The sequence below is a fragment of the Bufo gargarizans genome, chromosome 8 (assembly GCF_014858855.1).
Source record: "Bufo gargarizans isolate SCDJY-AF-19 chromosome 8, ASM1485885v1, whole genome shotgun sequence".
Taxonomy (NCBI): domain Eukaryota; kingdom Metazoa; phylum Chordata; class Amphibia; order Anura; family Bufonidae; genus Bufo; species Bufo gargarizans.
In genome coordinates this window covers 173,985,634-174,006,224 of record NC_058087.1, presented here as the reverse complement: position 1 = coordinate 174,006,224, position 20,591 = coordinate 173,985,634, and the positions used below count along the sequence as shown (strand labels likewise).

The window sequence follows — 20,591 nt, the reverse complement described above, 5'->3', positions numbered from 1 at the left end:
TATTGGTGATATATGTAGTGATTAAGCTCGTTCTTATTTGTGTGACCCGCTTTTCAAAAAGAATGAAGAAAACTGATGAACGACCTATTATGCTCCTCTATGATGAAGAAGGACAGAAGGAAACATCGTTCAACACAGCTCCCCCTCCTCACAATGATGCCTGGCTGAGATAGGGTGAGATGAATCCCAGGGTATTACCACAAGTCCGAGCAACCGGGAGCCTACCTATAAGGGGTAGGTTGTCGCCACTGCGGGTGAAGAGGATACGAATGGTATGCCCAGGGGATTCGCTAGGCGAAGGGAAAGTCTACAATCAAGTCTCCAAGGGGGGACTGTTATGGACTATTGATACAAAATGGATACTTGCTTGTTGAGCTAAGATGGCGGCCAGACATTCAGCCTACACCTATAAACTAGAATCTTACTTTGTGTTTTTATCATGTGTTTCTTTGTGGTTTCCGTTCAGCTCAAGCAAGCAGTTACAAAGAAAGAAAGAAGTAACGGTTTCACCCAGGAACAAGTGGGGGAGTGAGGAGGAATTTCCTCTGGCCGTCAAGGTTACAGAAAAGTAGAGAGTTCATAGCCAATAGAAAATATATACTTTATCTTTCACCCCCCTCACTCCCTCCTCTCGTGAAAACTATGTATTGTCTGTTTTCTCAGAAATAAACCAGAGATACTGATTAACTCCATGTAGTGAGTTGTCTGTCTGATCTCTCCGTGCACGTATCTTAATTAATTAATTTGGAGCAGTACATCAACTGAACTGGCAGCTTTGTCAGAACCAGAACACCAGACTGATGCATTCTGAGCGGATCCGTATCCACTCAGAATGCATTAGGGCTGGACGGATCCGTTCGGGGCCACTTGTGAGAGCCTTCAAACGGAACTCACAAGCGGAGCCCCGAACGCAAGTGTGAAAGTAGCCTTATTTACACCATTTTTTCGGAAAATATGTAAAGTTTTTAATATATAACATGAAGTATACTATACTATTAAAAAATATATTAGTTGTTAAAGGCTATGTACACCTTTGGGGCCAATTTTTTATGATTGCATTTTACTCATTTTGGGCTAAAAATAATTTTTTCAATCAGTCTCTATATATTCTGTCACAAAGGGTTAACTGTTTTTCTAGCTGTGTAAATCTATTTTTTTACTTTAACTTTGGGTCATCTGATAACCCTTATCTCTAAATTACTAAGAGGTCATAAACACTTATTTAAGTCACATTCTTATCAGTAAGATAAGAATTGAGCTGTAATAAATGTTTAGGAGGTCAGCGATCAGGAGCCGTCAGCTGAGCTGCCTGACGGAACAGAGTGAAGATTCAGATCCTGCTACTAGAGAAACTCAAGGCTGCACAAAGACAGTGGTTCAAAATTTTTTATTAAGACCAACTGAAAAAAAGATTTTTAGCTCAAATTGAGTACAAGGCAATAATGATAAAAAACAATAGCCCACGAAAGTGTACAGAGCCTTTAAGACAGTGCTACAAGTAGGGATGAAAAGGGGATAAAATGTTTTCTTATTAAAGAGTCAATGTGTTTTCAAAAGAGTTTTGATCAGTGGAGAATCTGAGGGCTGAGACTCCTACGATCTCTAGAAGGAGGACAGGTGCTTGTATATTGCGCAGTTTCTCGGGACGGGGCATAGACTTTCTATTGAGCCTGTCTACTGCAGTGAGGACAAAGAGTGCGATATGTGAGCGATTCTCTCCGTGTTCTAGCGATCGCTGGGGGTCTCAGCACCCAGACCTCAACCATTCAGAATTTTCAATATGTCTCTATGACATATCAAGTTTGAGTAAAACTCAGTGAACCTTTAAAAGTATTATTGCTATTTTAGTAGGTTTGTAGCGGTGACACTGACATTAAAGGGTTTTTCCAGGACTTTTCTATGCTCTGGATAGGTCATCGGTATCTAATCGTGGCAGTCCGACACCCAGGAGAAGTCACTGGTGCTTGCAGTAGTGCTGCAGCCTTCTCTCAGTTTACCCTAGGCCATGTGATGTCACGTTCCTCGGTCACGTAGCCTTATTAAAGTGAATGGCGTTGAGCTGTGATACCAAGCACAATCGGTATATCATGTACGCCGATGTGCTTGGTGAGCTGAGAGAAGGCTACGGCATTACTGCAAGTGACGGTATCTTCTCAAACAGCTGATTGCTGGGGGTTCCGGGAGTTGGACCCCCACCGATCAGATACTGATGATCTATCCAGAGTATAGGTCATCAGTATAAAAGTCCCGGAAAACTGCTTTAACATTATATTACAGGATTTCTCTTTATGCTGTTCTCCAAATTACTCTATAAAGTGGTTCCAAAGAAGGGGCTTCACTTTTAAGGTTTTTTGTTGTTACCATGGCAACCCTATACCAGCCCCACAATGTCGTATCACATTGCACCCATTCAGACTAACAGCTAATGGAAAACATGGCCAGGCTGACTGTTCTGGCTAAGAGAGGGGGATCTCAAGTGAAGATTCCCCCTCCGTGCCCTAATAAAGCACATCAGCAAGGCATGTCTTATTGAGAGGGAATGTGTCATGAAAATGCAGAGTAGTGTGACAGCAGCATTTTATAGAGCGGGAGGAGCTGAGCAGATTGATATATAGTTTCGTGGGGGGAAGTTCTTTATAAATTGTAATTTATTGATCTAAACCTCTGCTCTTTCTGACCTTGGGAGTCCAGTGGGTGGTCCTACTCAATGACCATGTAAACTAATAGAGGGAAGGTTGTCAATCATTGAGGGAGACCGCCCACTGGACTCCTAAGGTCAGAAAGAACAGAGGTTTAGCTCAATAAATTACAATTTATAATGTTCAATACATTATTATTAACATTTCAACAAGAAAAATAACAGCAAGGTAGCAGGATAGAATGTCCTTAAGCAGATATCATATAACATATATCATACAACACATATCATATAACAAATATCATCCATCAGAGTGCATAACAATAGAGGCAGAATACCAAGGAGATGGTACAGCAAGGTGCGTGTGCTAGTTGGCGCTGGTGCAACTTGAAACCATCTAAACTAATCTCATTAGATACAAAGAAATACACGGTACAGGTCACATTAGACAGTCAGGCAGAGCCGTAGCGAAGCGGCTGGATAACCAGGGAACCCAATGATTATGAGCACGAATTCTGGAGCGTAAAGTGGGCGCAAAGATCATTTCACAGTGCATATGTGTGTTAGCTGATTGCATGACTTCAATTAACGAAGGAGATTGTGCCAGCTTCTACTGACGGGCAATAATGTTACGAGCAGCGTACAGTATATGGGCAACCGACCAACGAAATTCAGAAGGGACTTCTGATAGTCCTAAACCCAGAATTGAGAGCTCAGGAGAGAGGGAAAGATTGACTGCTGTGACTTCTTTAATAGTATCCCTTATATCAGACCAAAAGGCTATAACCAATGGGCAGGCCCACCACATATGGAGTGGGGTCCTAATTTCCCCGCATCCTCTCCAGCAAAGAGGGGAATAAATGGGAACCAAATGTGCCAATCTATTAGGGGTTAGGTGCCATCTTAACTGGATCTTTCTCGCCTGTTCCACGTGATTGATACATTTGGAGCTTTTGAAGGACCAATAAAGAGCCTCCCTCCATTGACACATAGAGAACGCCCTACCCAACTCTGGTTCCCATCTCAGCATGAATGGCTGTTTACTCTCAGTTACACAGGGTAAAATACTAGCATAAAGGGAAGATAGCTTAGGTCTTGGGGACTTGTGGTTGGCAAAGAAGACAAGGTAAGGATTGTTTTCCTGACAGTGCTGCAGCAGCGGTAGAGTACCCAACAGGTGCCTTATCTGAAGAAACTGGTAAAACAGATTATTTGGGAGTAGGTACTTGTTGTGCAAAAAAGCTAAGTCTAGTGGCGAAGATCTATCGTATAGACATCCATGACGCTAATTTCCCCGGGCCACCCAGACTGCCAGGGAAACGTTTGGGATATGATATTCGAGCGCAACAATAGTGTCACGGCTGAGGATGGGGAAAACCCTCAGCCGTGCGGTGCCAGGTGATGGTAAGGTTGCTACTTGGCCAGAACCACAGAATTAGGGAGCAGGTCACCTCCTAGGTGCATGGGCCGCCCTTAAAGGTAGGAGGGCCCATACTCAGGAACCTCGGATCCCTACTGACCCTCCGTCGTTCCCTGAGCTAGGAGCTGGGTAGACAGCCCGTTCCTCCTGGATACGGAGAAACAGTAGTCTAAAGTGGCCAAGCTACAAGGGGAACAGAAACAACTTATGGCAGCGACAGGCAAATGCAACCAACACAACACTCACCTGCCATAGACAACAAAACCTGGAACCCATGTGCAAGTGCTGCTGTTCAGAACACAAACGAACACAGCACACACCAGACATCACACAGGAACCCAGGACCATAAGTTGCAATAATAAGGAAACCCCACACACACCTTCATAACACCGTGTAACATAGTTTTATGACCAGAAGGGTGGCCCCCACTGGCAGTTGTTAAATAACCAGGAGGATGTCTCCAGCAAGCATGGCTGAAGTACCCTCTCTGACTACTGGCTTCCACTGAGGCTTTATAGGGCCAAGAAGCCACACCCAACAGTCAGACACACCCAGGGTTCACACAGAAAGAAGGGAGTTAACCCTTCCTACACCAGCCAGGGTAGTGAAGCCACACAAAGGGAAAAGCACACAAACACACTCACCTGTTACCGCCGGCAACGGCATGCGTGGCAACCGTGTACTGAAGAACAGCCAGCAGGCCGAGACACTGCCACCACATGCACACAACACCAGACGTTTCCGCGGACAACCGCAAGTGAAGGGAGGTGTCTAAGTGCATACAAACATGACCTCGTGCACAACAAACAGACAAAGGAAGTGCACACAAACACACGTTGCCAAGGGCAACCGCATGCATGCCTGTTGTCTGCGGCAACCGCACCTGAGGCAAACCACTAAGTGCCCCCAGCTGCGGTTGACACAACACCAAACCGCGGGCAACTGCATGCGGCTCCCAAGGAGTCACGACCATGACCAAGGGTCGTGACAAATAGGAAGTTTATCCATTGGAACACAGAAGAGTTTGATGGAATCTATAAGGTGAGCCCAGATAAACATTGTGGCGTGCATGGTTAACAAGGGTAAATTGTGTTGAAAACGCTTCAGACTGTAAGCTGCGAGCAGGGGTGTAGCTATAGGGGGTGCAGAGGTAGCAGTCGCTACCGGGCCCAGGAGCCTGAGGGGCCCCAAAGACCCTTGTACCACATTAGAAGACACCTGTTTTCTAGAAGGTGCATGCTGGTCAAGTTACACCTCTGGCTGGAGGGAAGGTGTTAGGTCAATAATTTGGCATGGTGGGGGGTGCAGTTTAGATTTTTGCCTCAGGCAGCAGGAAGGCATTGTACTTCCCTGCCCCTGGCCACAAAGCAATGAGGGATGGGGGGCCCAAGCTAAACTCCTGAACCAGGGCCCATGAGCCTTTAGCTACGCCACTGGCTGCGAGTATAGCTAGCAGGAACCGACGTCTGACATAGGTCTCCTCAATTTGAAGCCATCGTTGCGGAGAGGACGGGGACCACCATTCCAGCTCCTTTTCTGCCAAGTTAGCTAGATAATATTTATAAAGATCAGGAACACCTAGTCCTCCACATCTTATTGGGGGATGCAGCGCTGACTTACATATTCTGGGGCGTTTATTACCCCATATGAAGTTCATTAAATCTTGTTGAAACCGTGCAAACAGAACCTTAGGTATGTGAATGGGAAGGCTTCTAAGACAGTACAGCATTTTAGAGAGAGATAGCTTTTTAGCAGCATTAATGCAAGCAATCCAAGACAGATGAGATTGTAACATTTTGGCGTAATCCCTTTTCAGTTCTGCTCTTAGATTACACAAATTAATGGGCATGGTCTCCGCTACAGAGCGAGCTAGCTCCACACCTAGGTAAGCAATGGACTGATCAACCCATTGGAAAGAGTACATCTGCTGAAGACGCCCTCTAATGTCTCCTGGGACATGAAAATCTAAGACCTTGGTTTTCTTTTCATTTCATTTGTATTAGGAACATTGTGAGTCGGAGGTAAGTATGCGGGACAGGGCAACTAAAGAGTTTTCAGGTTCTGTCAGAGTGAGGATTACATCATCGGCGTAGAGACCGATTATGTGAGAAAAGTCTCCCACCTGGATTCCCATAATCTGTGGACAGGTTAACATTAACTTTATAAAAACATTTGAACAGAACATTAACTTTTATAAACTTTCTTTGAACTTTTGGAACAGAACATAAACTTTTTTGCTTACCGGTGCTTTTTTTTTGTTTTGATTTTTTTTACCTTTATAGGACAAACCTCTCCAGGCAGTCAGGGCAACCGACCGGCTCCAGGGTCTGATCTTTACCCTTATAGACACGAAATTTGTGCGTATAGCCTGTGGCCCTTTCACAGAGCTTATACAATTTGACCCCATACCGGGCGCGCTTGCTTGGGATGTATTGTTTGAAGCCAAGGCGCCTGGTAAAATGTATAAGGGACTCGTCTATGCAGATGTTTTGCTCAGGGGTATACAAATCTGCAAATTTGGTGTTAAGGTGGTCTATGAGGGGCCGAATTTTGTGGAGCCGGTCAAAAGCTGGGTGGCCTCTGGGGCGAGAGGTGCTGTTGTCACTAAAGTGCAGGAAACGCAGGATGGTCTCAAATCGTGTCCTGGACATGGCAGCAGAGAACATGGGCATGTGATGAATTGGGTTCGTGGACCAATATGACCGCAATTCATGCTTTTTTGTCAGGCCCATGTTGAGGAGGAGGCCCAGAAAAGTTTTAAATTCGGAAACTTGGACGGGTTTCCACCGGAAAGACTGGGCATAAAAGCTTCCCGGGTTGGCGGCTATAAATTGAGTGGCATACCGATTTGTTTCTGCCACGACTAAGTCCAAGAGCTCCGCAGTCATGAACAGCTCAAAAAACCCCAGTGCCAATCCGATCTGAGCCGTCTCAACCTGAACTCCAGACTGGGCGGTGAAAGGGGGAACTACTGGTGCGGCTGAAGTTGGGGGCTGCCAATCAGGATTTGCCAGCACCTCAGGGACTGTAGGGGCTCTATGGGCCTGTCTGTGCGGTGGCTGCGACGGGGGAACTACTGCACGTGCCACCGTACCAGCTTCAACTGCCCTTCTGGTGCTCGCCACTTCACCATGTTGTACGGCAGTGTTGGTACTAGGTCCAGGATGGGCTGCGCTGCTGGTGTATGCCTCACCACGTAATCTGACAGTGCCAGCCCCACTCTGCTGCCCTTGAAGCGGATCCTGCGCAACCTGTGGTCTAGCAACACGGGGCCGGGTACGCCTGGTGGTATCAGGGACCTCAACCTCATCGTCCGAACTTTGGGTCAGACTGCCACTGCTTTCTACGGGTTCGTATTCTGACCCGCTGGATTTGTCAGATGAGGGTTCCCATTCCTCATCCGACTGGGTCAGAAGCCTGTAGGCCTCTTCAGAAGAATACCCCTTACTTGCCATTTGGTCAACTAAATTTAGGGGGTATTCCCTGAGACTACCCAAGAAAAAAAGCAAGCCTATCTTACAAATGGGAGGCTAGCGAAGTACCAGAAGCCGCTGCGATTGATAAAAAATATCAAAACAGATTTTTTTATCGCCGCAGCGCTTGTAAAGTGATTGTGCAGTGATAAAAAAATTAAAATAAATTTGTCACTGCGGCGGGGCGGGCGTGGGTGAACGCACGTGTGGGCGACCGATCAGGCCTGATCGGACAAACACTGCGTTTTGGGTAGAGGGTGAGCTAAGGTGACACTAATACTATTATAGATCTGACTGTGATCAGTTCTGATCACTCACAGATACTATAAAAGTACCAATGCTGATTAGCGATACGCTAATCAGCGAATCAGTGACTGCGGTGCGGTGGGGTGGGCTGGGCACTAACCGACGCTAACTACTTAACAAAGGGGCCTAAACTATCACTTTTTTTCCCTTTCACTAGTGATTGACAGGGGTGATAAAGGGGTTAATTGGGGTGATGGGGGGTGATCTGGGGCTAAATGTGTGGTGTTTGTGAACTCACAGTGATCTGTGCTCCTCTGCTGGGACCAACCGACGAAAAGGACCAGCAGAGGAGCACAGAAGCCATTTAAGGCCTGCACACGACCGTATAGCTTTTTCAGTGTTTTGCGGTCCGTTTTTCACGGATCCGTTGTTCCGTTTTTTGTTTCCGTTGTGTTTCCGTTTCTGTTCCGTTTTTCCGTTCCGTTTTTCCGTATGGCATATACAGTATACAGTAATTACATAGATAAAATTGGGCTGGGCATACACATTTTCAATAGATGGTTCCGCAAAAAACGGAACGGAAACGGAAGACATACGGATGAATTTTCGTATGTGTTCCGTATGTGTATAAATATAATGTGTTAACTGCGCATGCACGGGCCGGCTGTGCGCGTAATCTCGTGTCTCGCGAGAGGACGCACGGATGCGTCTAGGAGGAATGAATCGACCGCCTCCGGACCGCGATCCTGCATTAGGCGGTCCGGATGCGGTTAAGGAGCTTCTTCACCAGCCTGCTTAAAGAAAAGGAGAACCATGCACTAATGGGAGCCACTTCATGGACTGCACTTGACAGGTGAGGACGTGTTGGCTGTTTTGTGTGTCTTGTTGCCCCGTTTTGCCCTCACCCAGGTAGCCATGCTCGTTAGGACTCCCCCAAGTTACAGGAAAATGCTTCCCAGTTGAGCAAGTCTGCGCACCAATTCACCCCCCCCTCTCAGGTTAATTGGGAGCCCCTTTGCTTAAAAAGGTTCTCATTACCATTGCTGCTACTTTATGTTTTATATTACTACCTCATGTGGATTACAAATGACATTGTGCCTTATTGGATACCACATAATGACATTGTTATTTCCCGTGGATTATTGGACTTTTCGCACTAAAGGTTCCAGTTTGGTGCATTTCATCCGCCAGCACTGAGGAAAAGGACACAGTGGACGCTCAGCTCCTACCTGTACAAGTTTTCCTTCACCAAGGTTTCACTCAGTATAATTAACTTGTCATCCAGATATTTCATTAGTGGAGACACCGCCTGAAACAGATTACACAACGCATGTCAGTGATTAATATCACAGATAAATTACCAATGTTCCAATGCATGAGCCATAAATGAATTCTGATTATCACTGTAAGTATTTCCATATTTGTGGAGATCTTCATAAACATGATAGTGATTGCACTGACAGGGGGCTAAAAATACAGCACAATGCTCCTCACAGGACGCACTTATCGCCTGCTGGAAGACGGGGGAAGTCGTGAGATGTATTAAAAGGGGTGTCCAGCTTTTACTAAGTGGTGGCCTATCCTCAGGATCGGCCATCACTAGCCGATCAGCAGGGGGGGAGCTGGGTGTGAGAAGCTCGCCAATCAGCTCGTGATGGCCTATCTTGGGCCCATCCTGCGAGGATTGGCCACCACTTAATAAAAGCTTGAAAATGTATTAAAGTCTTAAAATATTCAGTGAATATACATCCTTGAATTGTTTGTTGGAGTAAAAAGTGCCAAATTAAAATAAGGTGCATACTTCTTAATTAATCTGGTGCATTCTGGGCTGAAATCTATGCCTACAGCAGGCATAGCTGTCGAAAAGTGAAGGGAAACCTGGGCAGGGTTTATCAGGAGTGAGCGTGGTTTCCACTGTATTAAAAGCAGTTGTGCCAAGTTTTGAAATTAACCCCTATTCACACACTAACCGATCAATGGGTGTCCAACCGCTGGGACCCCCACCAATCCTGAGAACAGGGTTCCCCCGATCTGATGGTGCCGCATGACGAGCTTGTGCCCTGCCGCTCTAATCAATATCTATGGGACTGCCGGAGATAGAGGAGTACAGAGCTTGGCTATTTTCATCGATCCCATAGAGAATGAATAGAACAGCAGACTGCATGCTTGACCTGCTGCTCCAACAGATCAGGGTACCAGGACTCTCGTTCTTAGGATTGTTTGGGGTCCCAGCGGTTGGAACCCACCAATCAGGTACCTGAGGATAACTTCAAAACTTGCCACAACCCCTTTTAATACAATGGAGACCACGCTCACTCCTGATAAACTCTGCCCAGCTTTGCCTTCCATTTTCGTCAGTGTCAAGTGGCAAGAAAAGTTGCAAATTATCCGTGTAGGACTGCTCCCTAATTTGGGAATTTTGTATGCTACAAAGCTGTTGCAAATGGCATATTAAATTCCCCCACATCCAAAGTGTTGTGCGGTTACTTGAAGGTTTTCATTTTCATCAGTGGTTTAGCTTTGAGATTTCATTCTGCCTAGTTGCCTAGACTAATAGACTCCCGTTTCTGGTCTGTTAAAACATAGCATTTATTTCATTTTATTTATAAAAATATATAATGGCGGGAGAACAAAGAATAGTTTAAAACTATAGGTGCGGTAGGACTCTGGTGGTTGAGATAAGGGTTGCTTCACCCTTATATACTACCTCCTAGCTTTCGCTCATCCCACGCTTGCTTTGTCAGCAGTGAGCTTACTTTATTTGTCTATTTGAACAAATGCTGGAGATACACTTAGTCCTTCATCCTAGATTATTGCATTTGCAATCTCTTTCTCTTAGGTAATTCTCAATCACTGGTGTTAAAGCACGATTGAGTCTGCAGTTACTCCGTGCTATAACACTCGGTCCCCACCGCTCCTAATCTAAAAACTAACACACGAGCTCCCCCAACATGTTTCACCACTAGATGTGGCTTCTTCAGTAGCTCCATCCCCTGAAGAAGCCACATCTAGTGGTGAAACATGTTGGGGGAGCTCGTGTGTTAGTTTTTAGATTAGGAGCGGTGGGGACCGAGTGTTATAGCACGGAGTAACTGCAGACTCAATCGTGCTTTAACACCAGTGATTGAGAATTACCTAAGAGAAAGAGATTGCAAATGCAATAATCTAGGATGAAGGACTAAGTGTATCTCCAGCATTTGTTCAAATAGACAAATAAAGTAAGCTCACTGCTGACAAAGCAAGCGTGGGATGAGCGAAAGCTAGGAGGTAGTATATAAGGGTGAAGCAACCCTTATCTCAACCACCAGAGTCCTACCGCACCTATAGTTTTAAACTATTCTTTGTTCTCCCGCCATTATATATTTTTATAAATAAAATGAAATAAATGCTATGTTTTAACAGACCAGAAACGGGAGTCTATTAGTCTAGGCAACTAGGCTATTTGAATTAAATTATAAGTTGATGATCCCGGGTCCACTGGGTCTTTTGAAAATTATGAGATTTCATTCTAGCACTTAACAGTAAAATGGAGAACGCGAGCTTTCCTCGTGTACGCACCTCATCATTCTGGATGGAATCCGGTGATAAGCTTATGTGCTGTATATATTTCTTTATATCTCCGATCATCTGCAGAGACAGCAGGATTATATATACATATATAGCATAGTATACAGTAAAGATTTGCACACATAATGGACATGGACAAGGATCTCATAGGGATGGGGCTGGTGCAAATGACGGGCGTTTCTGAGCAGACTTAAAATGTCCTGCTAATTAGGAGAAAAGTTTGGGCAGGTTGAAATCTAGCACCCTTCTTTCGACCTTTATTTGCTGTCATGGGATAATTGTGAATCCCCCTTACAGGCCTATCCCACAGGAACTGGATAAAGTCTAGCCAATGTAGGGGAGATTTTGCATAAAATAATAAAAACCCAATACTCAACTGTTAAATTTCCCATTGTTGCAAAAGAAAAATGCGCCAGACACAACAATGTGTGAGGGCGGTATAACTAACACCCCTGGCCCAGTGAAAAGCTGTTAGCCTGAGGAAATCCTTGAGTGCAGGCATCTAGGGCAGGCAAAGTCAGTCCACTACAGATACTGCTCCCTCCTGCTGAGGTCCAGAAAGGTAGTGGCAATAAAACAAAAATAAAAAAGGGGAATCGGGAGCGCTAACTGATAAAAGTGGACTGTTATTGACAAAAGAAATAGAAAAAACAAGCAGGGTAATGATTTCGAAAGGGGTTTCCATCAGACCTATGGGTTTGATGAAGAAGGAAGACCCTCTTTGGAACACGTTACCCTGCTTGTTTTTTGCATTTATATTTTTAATAAAGGTCTACTTATCAGTTAGCGCTCCCGATTCCCCCTTTTTTTTTATTTTTTTATTGATGCTACCGAATGGGCTTTGTTTACTTGGCTGCAGTGATGATGAGCCTGTCTAAACACATGACCACTGCAGCCAATCACTGGGCCTAAAGCAGTACACAGCTAAGGCCAGTTACTGTCTGCAGCGATCATATGTGTAGACTGGCACATCATCACTGCAGCCAAATAAACAAAGCCAGAGGGGTGGCGCTGAAATGGTAGTCGATATAACAGGTGACTGTTGGGTCTTCCCCTCCTTGGCTAGATTCTGTCTGATCTCAGACCCTTTAAGGCTACAAAGGCAAAATCCAGACCATGCTGTCGCCCAAAGTTTTTTGCCAGGTTAACCAATCAGAGTTACACGCCAAACTGTGACTCCAATCGTGGAATCAGGATGTTGGCTGCTGTATGTTCTTTTGATCATCATGTCTGGGTCAACATGGAACAATCACAAGCCTTAGCTGCAGAGTTATGGATGCTGAGTCCATATTTTCAGATAGACCGCCATTATGGCAGCTGATAATAAAACCCGAGTGTATAGAAGGGAGGCCGCATCTGGAACACACCAGTTAATGGAGAATGTTGGGGTTCAATCTAATAATTGCATTACCCTTTCTGTTAGTTGCGAGATCATGTTCTTGGCTTCCCTCTGCATGTCTATATCAATATTCTGAAGCTGGGTACTCAACGCCTTTTGCACCTGCTGCTTCGCTTCACTGCCACTTGTTTGTTCTGCTGCTGTCTCAATAGACTTCCAATCTAGATTTTTCAGGACATTGCCCATGAACTTGCGCACATGCTCGATGTTATTCAGGATTATGCAGGGCTGCTCAAAGAAAATTAGTACAAAAAAAAGATAAATGGCTGAAGATGACATGAAAGTATAACTGTCTTTTTTATTTTATTTGCTAGTTTATTAGAGCTAGGCATGTATACCTGAGTTGGTCTGTCCATGATTGCCAAAAGATCTGTAATTACCTTATAATAGCAGCTTTCATTAATGTCCTCTGTCCCTTTCCACCGCTCCCTTAAAAGACAGTTGCTATGGCTTGTCTGTCTCTGGCTAAGAAGACGGGAAGACAGAGGGGCGGTCCTTCACACTGCACGCCGGCATTAGGACTTCAGAGTGAGGAGGCGTGTCTCTTATTATTCCAATCTGATTGGCTGGCAGGGAGCTGCTGGCTACAGCAAGTGTGTATGTGAAGTGAGGGGAAAGCAGTTTTGGCCTCAGAGAACTGACAGAGGAGCCATCTTAAGAAGGTCCTCATATTGTAAATGTTTAAACAGCTGTAACTAAGGGAAAAACTCAAGGAAAACAGTGGTATGTGAAGAAACTAAAGATTGCTTTATGCGTAATGCTGCTGCAGCAGTAACATATGCTAAAATAGATTTTTTGATGAAAACATGACAGTTACCCTTTAAGTAAGAAACATGCAATCAGATTTTACACCTATCCACAGATTGATGGTTGTCTGATCACTAGATCCCCTGTCTGAATGGCAGTACGTATGTTGGTCTACAAGCTCCATTAACAACGATACAACTGACGTAGACAGGGCCCTGAATGAAGTAATGGTCCAACATGCGCACTACCACCCCATCCAGAGGGTTAACTCTTGGGATCGCTGGGGGTACCAACAGTTGGACCCCCCAGTGATCTGACCATAAATTTAAAGTTAACCCAAGTTACTGGTCTTATGAGAGGTAACAGATGGGGTTCCTTGTTCAGGGCTTCCCCTATTAGTACAGGGTTATGTGGAGCACTGCGTTGCCATGTGGTACCTCCCGGAGCAAACAAAAATTGTCTTGATTTGTGAGGTTTCCATACTTGGGAGCCATGTAACACAGACCACAAACACAACTGTGTGTGAGGGTCCTAAAGCAGTATCCAGCCTGTGAGGAGCCTAAAGCAGTATCCAGCCTGCGAGGAACCTAAAGCAGTATCCAGCATGGCTTCAGAGGACCACAGGGAAAAGATTAAAATCAGTGCAGTCTATAGAATCTGTGGACTACATTTAATTTCTGTGGTTCCCCACAATATGAGGAGGATTTTAAAAAAATTAGCATCAGTGATAGATTGTTGTATGGCCTTATTTAAAGGGACATTCCATCACTTTTTCACATTTGTCATTTTCAAAATTATTTTTTATAAAAAATAAACAAACGGGTGGATGGTTTTCTGGATGTAGTTTTTTGAAGTCACTCCATGTATTCTCCTTTTTGTCTTGTCTCTTAGTTTAGACTTTTAGCACAGCAAACAGCCTTGCTTAACTCACTCAGTGAGACCATCACTGTGGCCAGAGAGAGCCCCTGTAGTGACTCAGAGCATCACACTGATCAGTGCAATGTTCATCTTTGGGCATCTTTATCTAGGGCTATAAAGAGAACAATAGAGCTGGCATATAATACCTACTATTATCATGAGGATTACCCTTCCGATAACATCTTCCCCTCACAGCAGCAGTAAGCTGAAAATGTATTACCTATCGTATCATTTGTGCTGACTGCTACAGAAGAACAATATTTAGTATTTCATTTTCAGTGGTATAGTACTGCTCAAATGAAAAACGGTCAAAAATGTAAAAGAAATACCCCTTTCTGATGGAAGGGGTTGATTGATTTTCAGATACCCGATTCTGAGTTACTAGCAGGTGCTTACAAAAAGTGTCTTTTGCTCTGGAGGGCCAAGCAATATCATGCCATACACAGACAGCCCATTGATTTCAATAGGAACCGTTCAGTCATACATTTCACCTGTGGCAGGGCTTCAGGTAAATTGAACACCTGTTACCCTACACATTACATCTGATTGCCATCATTCCCAACAATGTGGTAGTCAGCTTCTGCTTCTGGGACCCTTCTAAAAAGGGATTGTTCAAGTCAAACAACCCATGTTATACCTATAGTGGATTTGTGACTTACCTGTTCTGTAACTACAGTATGTCCTGCTGATTGGTGACTTTTATCAACTTTACGTTTAATTGCTTCTGAATAATATATTGCTGCTTTGCACATATCCTAAAACATAAAACGGTCAAATACATATTATTAGCGTAACAAAACATTCTAGTAATTACCTAATAAAATTATACTGTATGTAAAAGCAGACAAGGAATTAACATCTTTAGGTTTTAAACTGTTAATTTGAGACTTGACATTTTGCGAATATTTTTTGTACTTTTAATTTGGTCATTTGAATTTTTTAGAGTTTTAATTTTTTAGCTTGCTTTTGAATATTATGTAATAGACCTAGGTGTAAGATATACTGTACCAGAAGGGGGCTCAAAAACAAGTCAAATACAAATCTGTAGGTCATGCAGTAAATGTAAGTGACAATCTATATGCAGCAGCTATTAATGTAGTGGGGAGACACCTATTGACTATTTAAGAGTCTTCTAAATTTGTGACTATAGCCAAAAATAAAAAAAATAAAAGCTTTGGTTTTTTATTACGTTTTAACTGCCAAAGGAGTCAACATGGAAAAGGAAAAAGTGCAAGTGCAAGGGCAGCCATAGCCACCGAATCTCAACTGTTTTAAACAGCAGATACCCGGGACTAATGTCTGCGATCGGCAATAACAACAATCACAGACATTTAATCCCTCAGATGCTGTGATCAAATGTGACAATGGCATCTGGGAGTTAAAAACCTGGAAGAGCTGCACTTCCAGGCCTGGAACGGCTCCCCCACTCACAGTTCGGGGGAACCATTTATTAATTCACTGTGAAAGGCCTGAGCCTGTGGTGGAATTGCATTTTTTCCCTAATTCCACTCCATTTGACATTTTTTCCCAGCTTCCTGCAACAGGATATGCAACATATGCTATTAGAAAGTGCGAAAAAAAAAATCCTCATACAGCTATGTGAACTGAAAAATTAAAAAAGTTATGGCTCTGGGAAACCAAGGAGTAAAAAATAAAAACACAAAACCTCAGAGCCCATGGGATGAAGAAATATTTTCCACCTCTGTTACTTGGCTATGTACAGTGGCTTCCTTACTTACATCAGAAATCTGAGTTAAAAAGACAAAGGCCTCAGAGGAGTCCGGCCAGGAAAGCTGTGCCCAAAACTCTTGGATTTGTGAGAAGCATATAGTGACATCTACCGCTGAGCTGCTGTGCTTAGAAAGAGAGTCCACATACTCAAGCTGTGTGAATAAAAGGAATAGATAGAAATTCAGAGAATTAACAACTTCAGTGAATTATAGCAAATACGTGATGTGTAAGAGAAAAAAAAGAATGGTGAAGAGAGATCCAAGTCAGTGGCGTACCTCCCATGGAGGCAGACCGTGCTACTGCTATGTACCCCATGGGATGGGGAGGCCAAAGCTGAAAAGATTCTCCTGTTCCCAACATAGATTCACTGCATTTTCAGGCAGTCACCACTAGGGGGAGCTCAGTGCAAACAGATTATTAACAGCTTCCATTAATAGCTATGGTAACTGTTTAAATTCCTATACACAGAGCTCCCCCTCGTGGTGGCTGCAGGCAGCCAGTTATACAGTGTACTTTTTCTGACACAGCAGTTGGATAAAGTGGAGAGGTAAAGGGGGAGTTTTTTCATATTTTTTTTAATTAACCACTTCACATCCGGGCCATTTTCCCCTTCCTGACAGAGCCTAATTTTGCAAATCTGACATGTGTCACTTTATGTGGTAATAACTTTGGAACGCTTTTACTTCTCCAAGCCATTCTGAGATAGTTTTCTCGTGACACATTGTACTTCATGACAGTGGTAAATTTGAGTCGATATATTTCACCTTTATTTTTAAAATAATCCAAATTTACAAAAAAATTTGAAAAATTCGCAATTTTCAAAATTTCTATCTCTCTGCTTTTAAAACAGAAAGTGATACCTCATAAAATATTTATTACTTAACATTCCCCATATGTCTACTTTATGTTGGCATCATTTTGTAAATGTCATTTTTTTTTCTTTAGGACGTTAGAAGGCTTAGAATTGTAGAAGCAATTCTTAAAATTTGTAAGAAAATTTCCAAAACCCACTGTTTAAAGACCAGTTCAGGTCTGAAGTCACTTTGTGGGGCCTACATAGTGGAAGCCCCATAAATGACCCAATTTTAGAAAATACACCCCTCAAGTTACTCAAAACTGATTTTACAAACTTTGTTAACCCTTTAGGTGTTCTACAAGAATTAAAGGAAAATGGAGATGACATTTCTAAATTTCACTTTTTTGGCAGATTTTTCATTTTAATCCATTTTTTTCTTTAACACACCGAGGGTTACCAGCCAAACAAAACTCAATATTTATTACCCTGATTCTGCGGTTTACAGAAACACCCCACATGTGGTCGTAAACTGATGTAAGGGCACATGGCAGGGCGCAGAAGAAAATGAGCACTGCATGGTTTTTGGAAGGCAGATTTACCTGAATTGGTTTTTAGATGCCATGTCCCATTTGAAGCCCCCCTGATGCACCCTTACAATAGAAACTCCCAAAAAGTGACCCCATTTTGGAAACTAGGAGATATACATCTAATTTTTATAATTTTTTTTTTGCTCTATATTAAATTTTTTGTGAGGCAAGGTAACAAACAAATTGCTGTTTTGGCACTGTTTTTATTTTATTTTGTTTACAACATTCATCTGACAGGTTAGAATATGTGCCATTTTTATAGACAAAGTAGTTACGATCGCAATGATATCAAATATGTCTACTTTCTTTCTTTGTTTGTTTCAGTTTTACATAATAAAGCATTTTCTGAACGTCATATTTTTTTTATTTGTCTGCCGATCGTCTGGTGCAGGGGCTAGTTTTTTGCAGGAAGACGTTTTTATTGGTACCGTTTTTGGGTACATATGATTTTTTGATCATTCATTATTTTACTTTATGGGGCAAGGTGACCGAAAAATTGGTTGTTTTAGCACAGTTTTTCTTTATTTATTTTTACAGCGTTCACCTGAGTGGTTAGGTCATGTGACATTTTTATAGAGCAGATCGTTACGGATGTGGAACTACCTAATATGTATACTTTTTCTTATTTATTTAAGTTATACACAATAATAGCATTTTTGAAACAAAAAAAAATGATGTTTTAGTGTCTCCATAGTCTGAGAGCTATAGCTTTTTTATTTTTTGACCGATTGTTTTAGTTAGGACCTCATTTTTTGCAGGATGCAGTGATGGCTACTATTTTGGGGGGCATACGCCTTTTTGATAGCTTGGTGTTGCACTCTATGTGATGTTAGGTGACCCCAAAAATTTTTGGGGGCAGTTTTTTTTTAAATGATATTCACCTGAACAGTTAGGTCATGTGATATTTTTATAGAGCTGGTTTGTACAGATGCGGCGATACCTAATATGTCCAAATTTTTTTATTATTTCACTTTAACACAATAATAGCAGTTTTGAAGAAAAAAAACATATTTTAGTGTCTCCATTGTTTGAGAGTCATATTTTTTTTATTTTTCAACCGATTGTCTTAGGTAAGGTTTTATTTTTTGTGGGATGAGGTGACGGTTTTATTGGTACCATTTTGTGGGACATATGCCTTTTTGATCACTTGGAGTTGCACTTCTTGTGATATAAGTTGACAAAAATTGCTTTTTTGACACAGTTTTTATTTTTTTATTCTGGTACTTAATTGGGATTTTTTTTTTTTACATGTGAAACCCTTTTTTTTAAACACTTTATTGTTTTTTATTTTTTTTATTTTACACTTTTCGTCCCCCATAAGGTCATACAAGACCTCTAGGGGACATTTACCTTCACTTTTTTTTTGTTTCACCATTGATTTCTCCTGTAACTGGGGCTGACATAGTTGCCCCAGGGAGGCTGTACAGCAGAATACAACGCTGTACAGCCTCAGTGCAGGGCTGATCGAGGTCTGTAGAAGACCCGACAGCTCCTGCACTCTCGCATAGCGCTTCCTGATCTGTATACACAGCGCTCACTGAGCGCTGTGTATACAGCAATTTAGAAGGCAGGGACAGTTCCCAGGTGTCCCCCGCTCGGCAGCTGCACGATTAGCATGCAGCTGCCATCTCTGAGCAGACGTTACAGAATGTCCATTCAGAGATAAACATCCACCCATAGGACGTTTATATCCTATGGCGCGGATGTGAAGTGGTTTAGGTGAAATGGCCAGAGAACCCCTTTAAGCCTATGTTTTTGAAGTTGATCTGTATCAGAAAAACAGATTTCCAAATGTAACGCCCCGCTAGGGGGCATTACTACTCTGTTTGCCCCATCACTATCTCTTATGGTTGACCCAATGTCATCTTGTGTCATCTTATGTATTTATTCCATATCCTGCAAAAATGTGTATTCATTTTCATGCAACTGTTGTATTATATGTAATGTACCTGGTTTATCAGCAGATGGCGGCAATATTTGCAGAGCTAGTTTGCCTGGAATGGACCCTTTTTGTCCATTCCAGCCCTCTCTAGAGAGGGAGGAGTTTTTAGTTTAGTTAGTGAAGGTCTGTCTGGCCTACCCCCTCTCCAAGGGAGGTTGTGCTGTAGGGAGCTCGTCCCTGCTGGGAGAGCCCTGCCTAGGCCAGCAGAGCACTATCTGCTCTGCTGGAGCAAGACAAAAGAGTAGAAAAGCCTCCAAAGTCAGGAGTAAGGATTCCCTGAATAAAGACAAAGACATGGATAAAGATAAAGAAAGAGTCAGACTACAGAAAGCTAAGTTGCAGCTAGTTTAGCAGAGCTGAATGAGTTTAGATGTAGCAGAGCTGATTGCGTTTGCCAGCCAAAAGTTAATCCAAAATCTGTTGATAACCAAGATAAAGTTTGGAAGATTGTTCCTGTGGTGCAAGTTTATTCAAGTAAAGCTGTTAACTACTTCAATAGCAGTCTGCAAATCCCTCAACTGTTAACCCTTTCATCACTGCTTCAGACGACCACGCTTGGGGTTCCAGATATCCAGGTAGGAGCACCGTGACAAGTGCAAAAGCCGCACCTAAAGGGACACTAGGGGCAACTCTTACACCCCTCCGGCATTCCTACACCTGGGTCCCACCATTACCTTCTACATAGGGGGATTTATTCGCTCGTTGCTGAAAGACAACTGATGTCATGGCAGAACTCTAAAAACTCTTATAACACCTGTAGAAGATACCCCGGGCACCGGACCGGCCTGCTGCACAACCACTGTAAAGATATGTTATGAAATTTATCTGCAATGAACGTTGGACCTAAAAATGTGATCCCTCCAACACATCAGTTTTAAAAAAATTCTCAGTTTAAGACCAAATCCATTTTATATTCAAACCAGTCTTGTAAATAGCTGATTATAGCTTGTTCAATCTCTGAGACTCCCAGAGGAAACTCCAACACGCAGAGACCATACAAACTCCATGCAGGACCACAGCGCTGCGCAGGAACAGTGCTAACCACTGAGCCATGAGTATTACACTTGTAAGGATCACAGGTCTAGGTGTACAGCTTCCAGACTACCAGCTTCAAAGCCTCTGAGAG

The 20,591-nt window shown here is 43.1% G+C and overlaps 1 protein-coding gene across 1 annotated transcript in view; it reads right to left on the bottom strand.

Moving 5' to 3' along the window:
• The window catches only part of BAIAP3 (BAI1 associated protein 3), a 164,128-nt gene that overhangs the window by 28,053 nt on the left and 115,484 nt on the right, over positions 1-20,591 (bottom strand). Inside the window, exons 22-26 of the mRNA XM_044304069.1 lie at positions 16,149-16,292; positions 15,069-15,164; positions 12,757-12,972; positions 11,337-11,405; positions 9,008-9,087 (exon numbers count right to left, since the gene is read on the bottom strand). Coding sequence (XP_044160004.1) covers positions 9,008-9,087; positions 11,337-11,405; positions 12,757-12,972; positions 15,069-15,164; positions 16,149-16,292 — 605 coding nt within the window. The remainder of the gene's footprint in view (positions 1-9,007; positions 9,088-11,336; positions 11,406-12,756; positions 12,973-15,068; positions 15,165-16,148; positions 16,293-20,591) is intronic.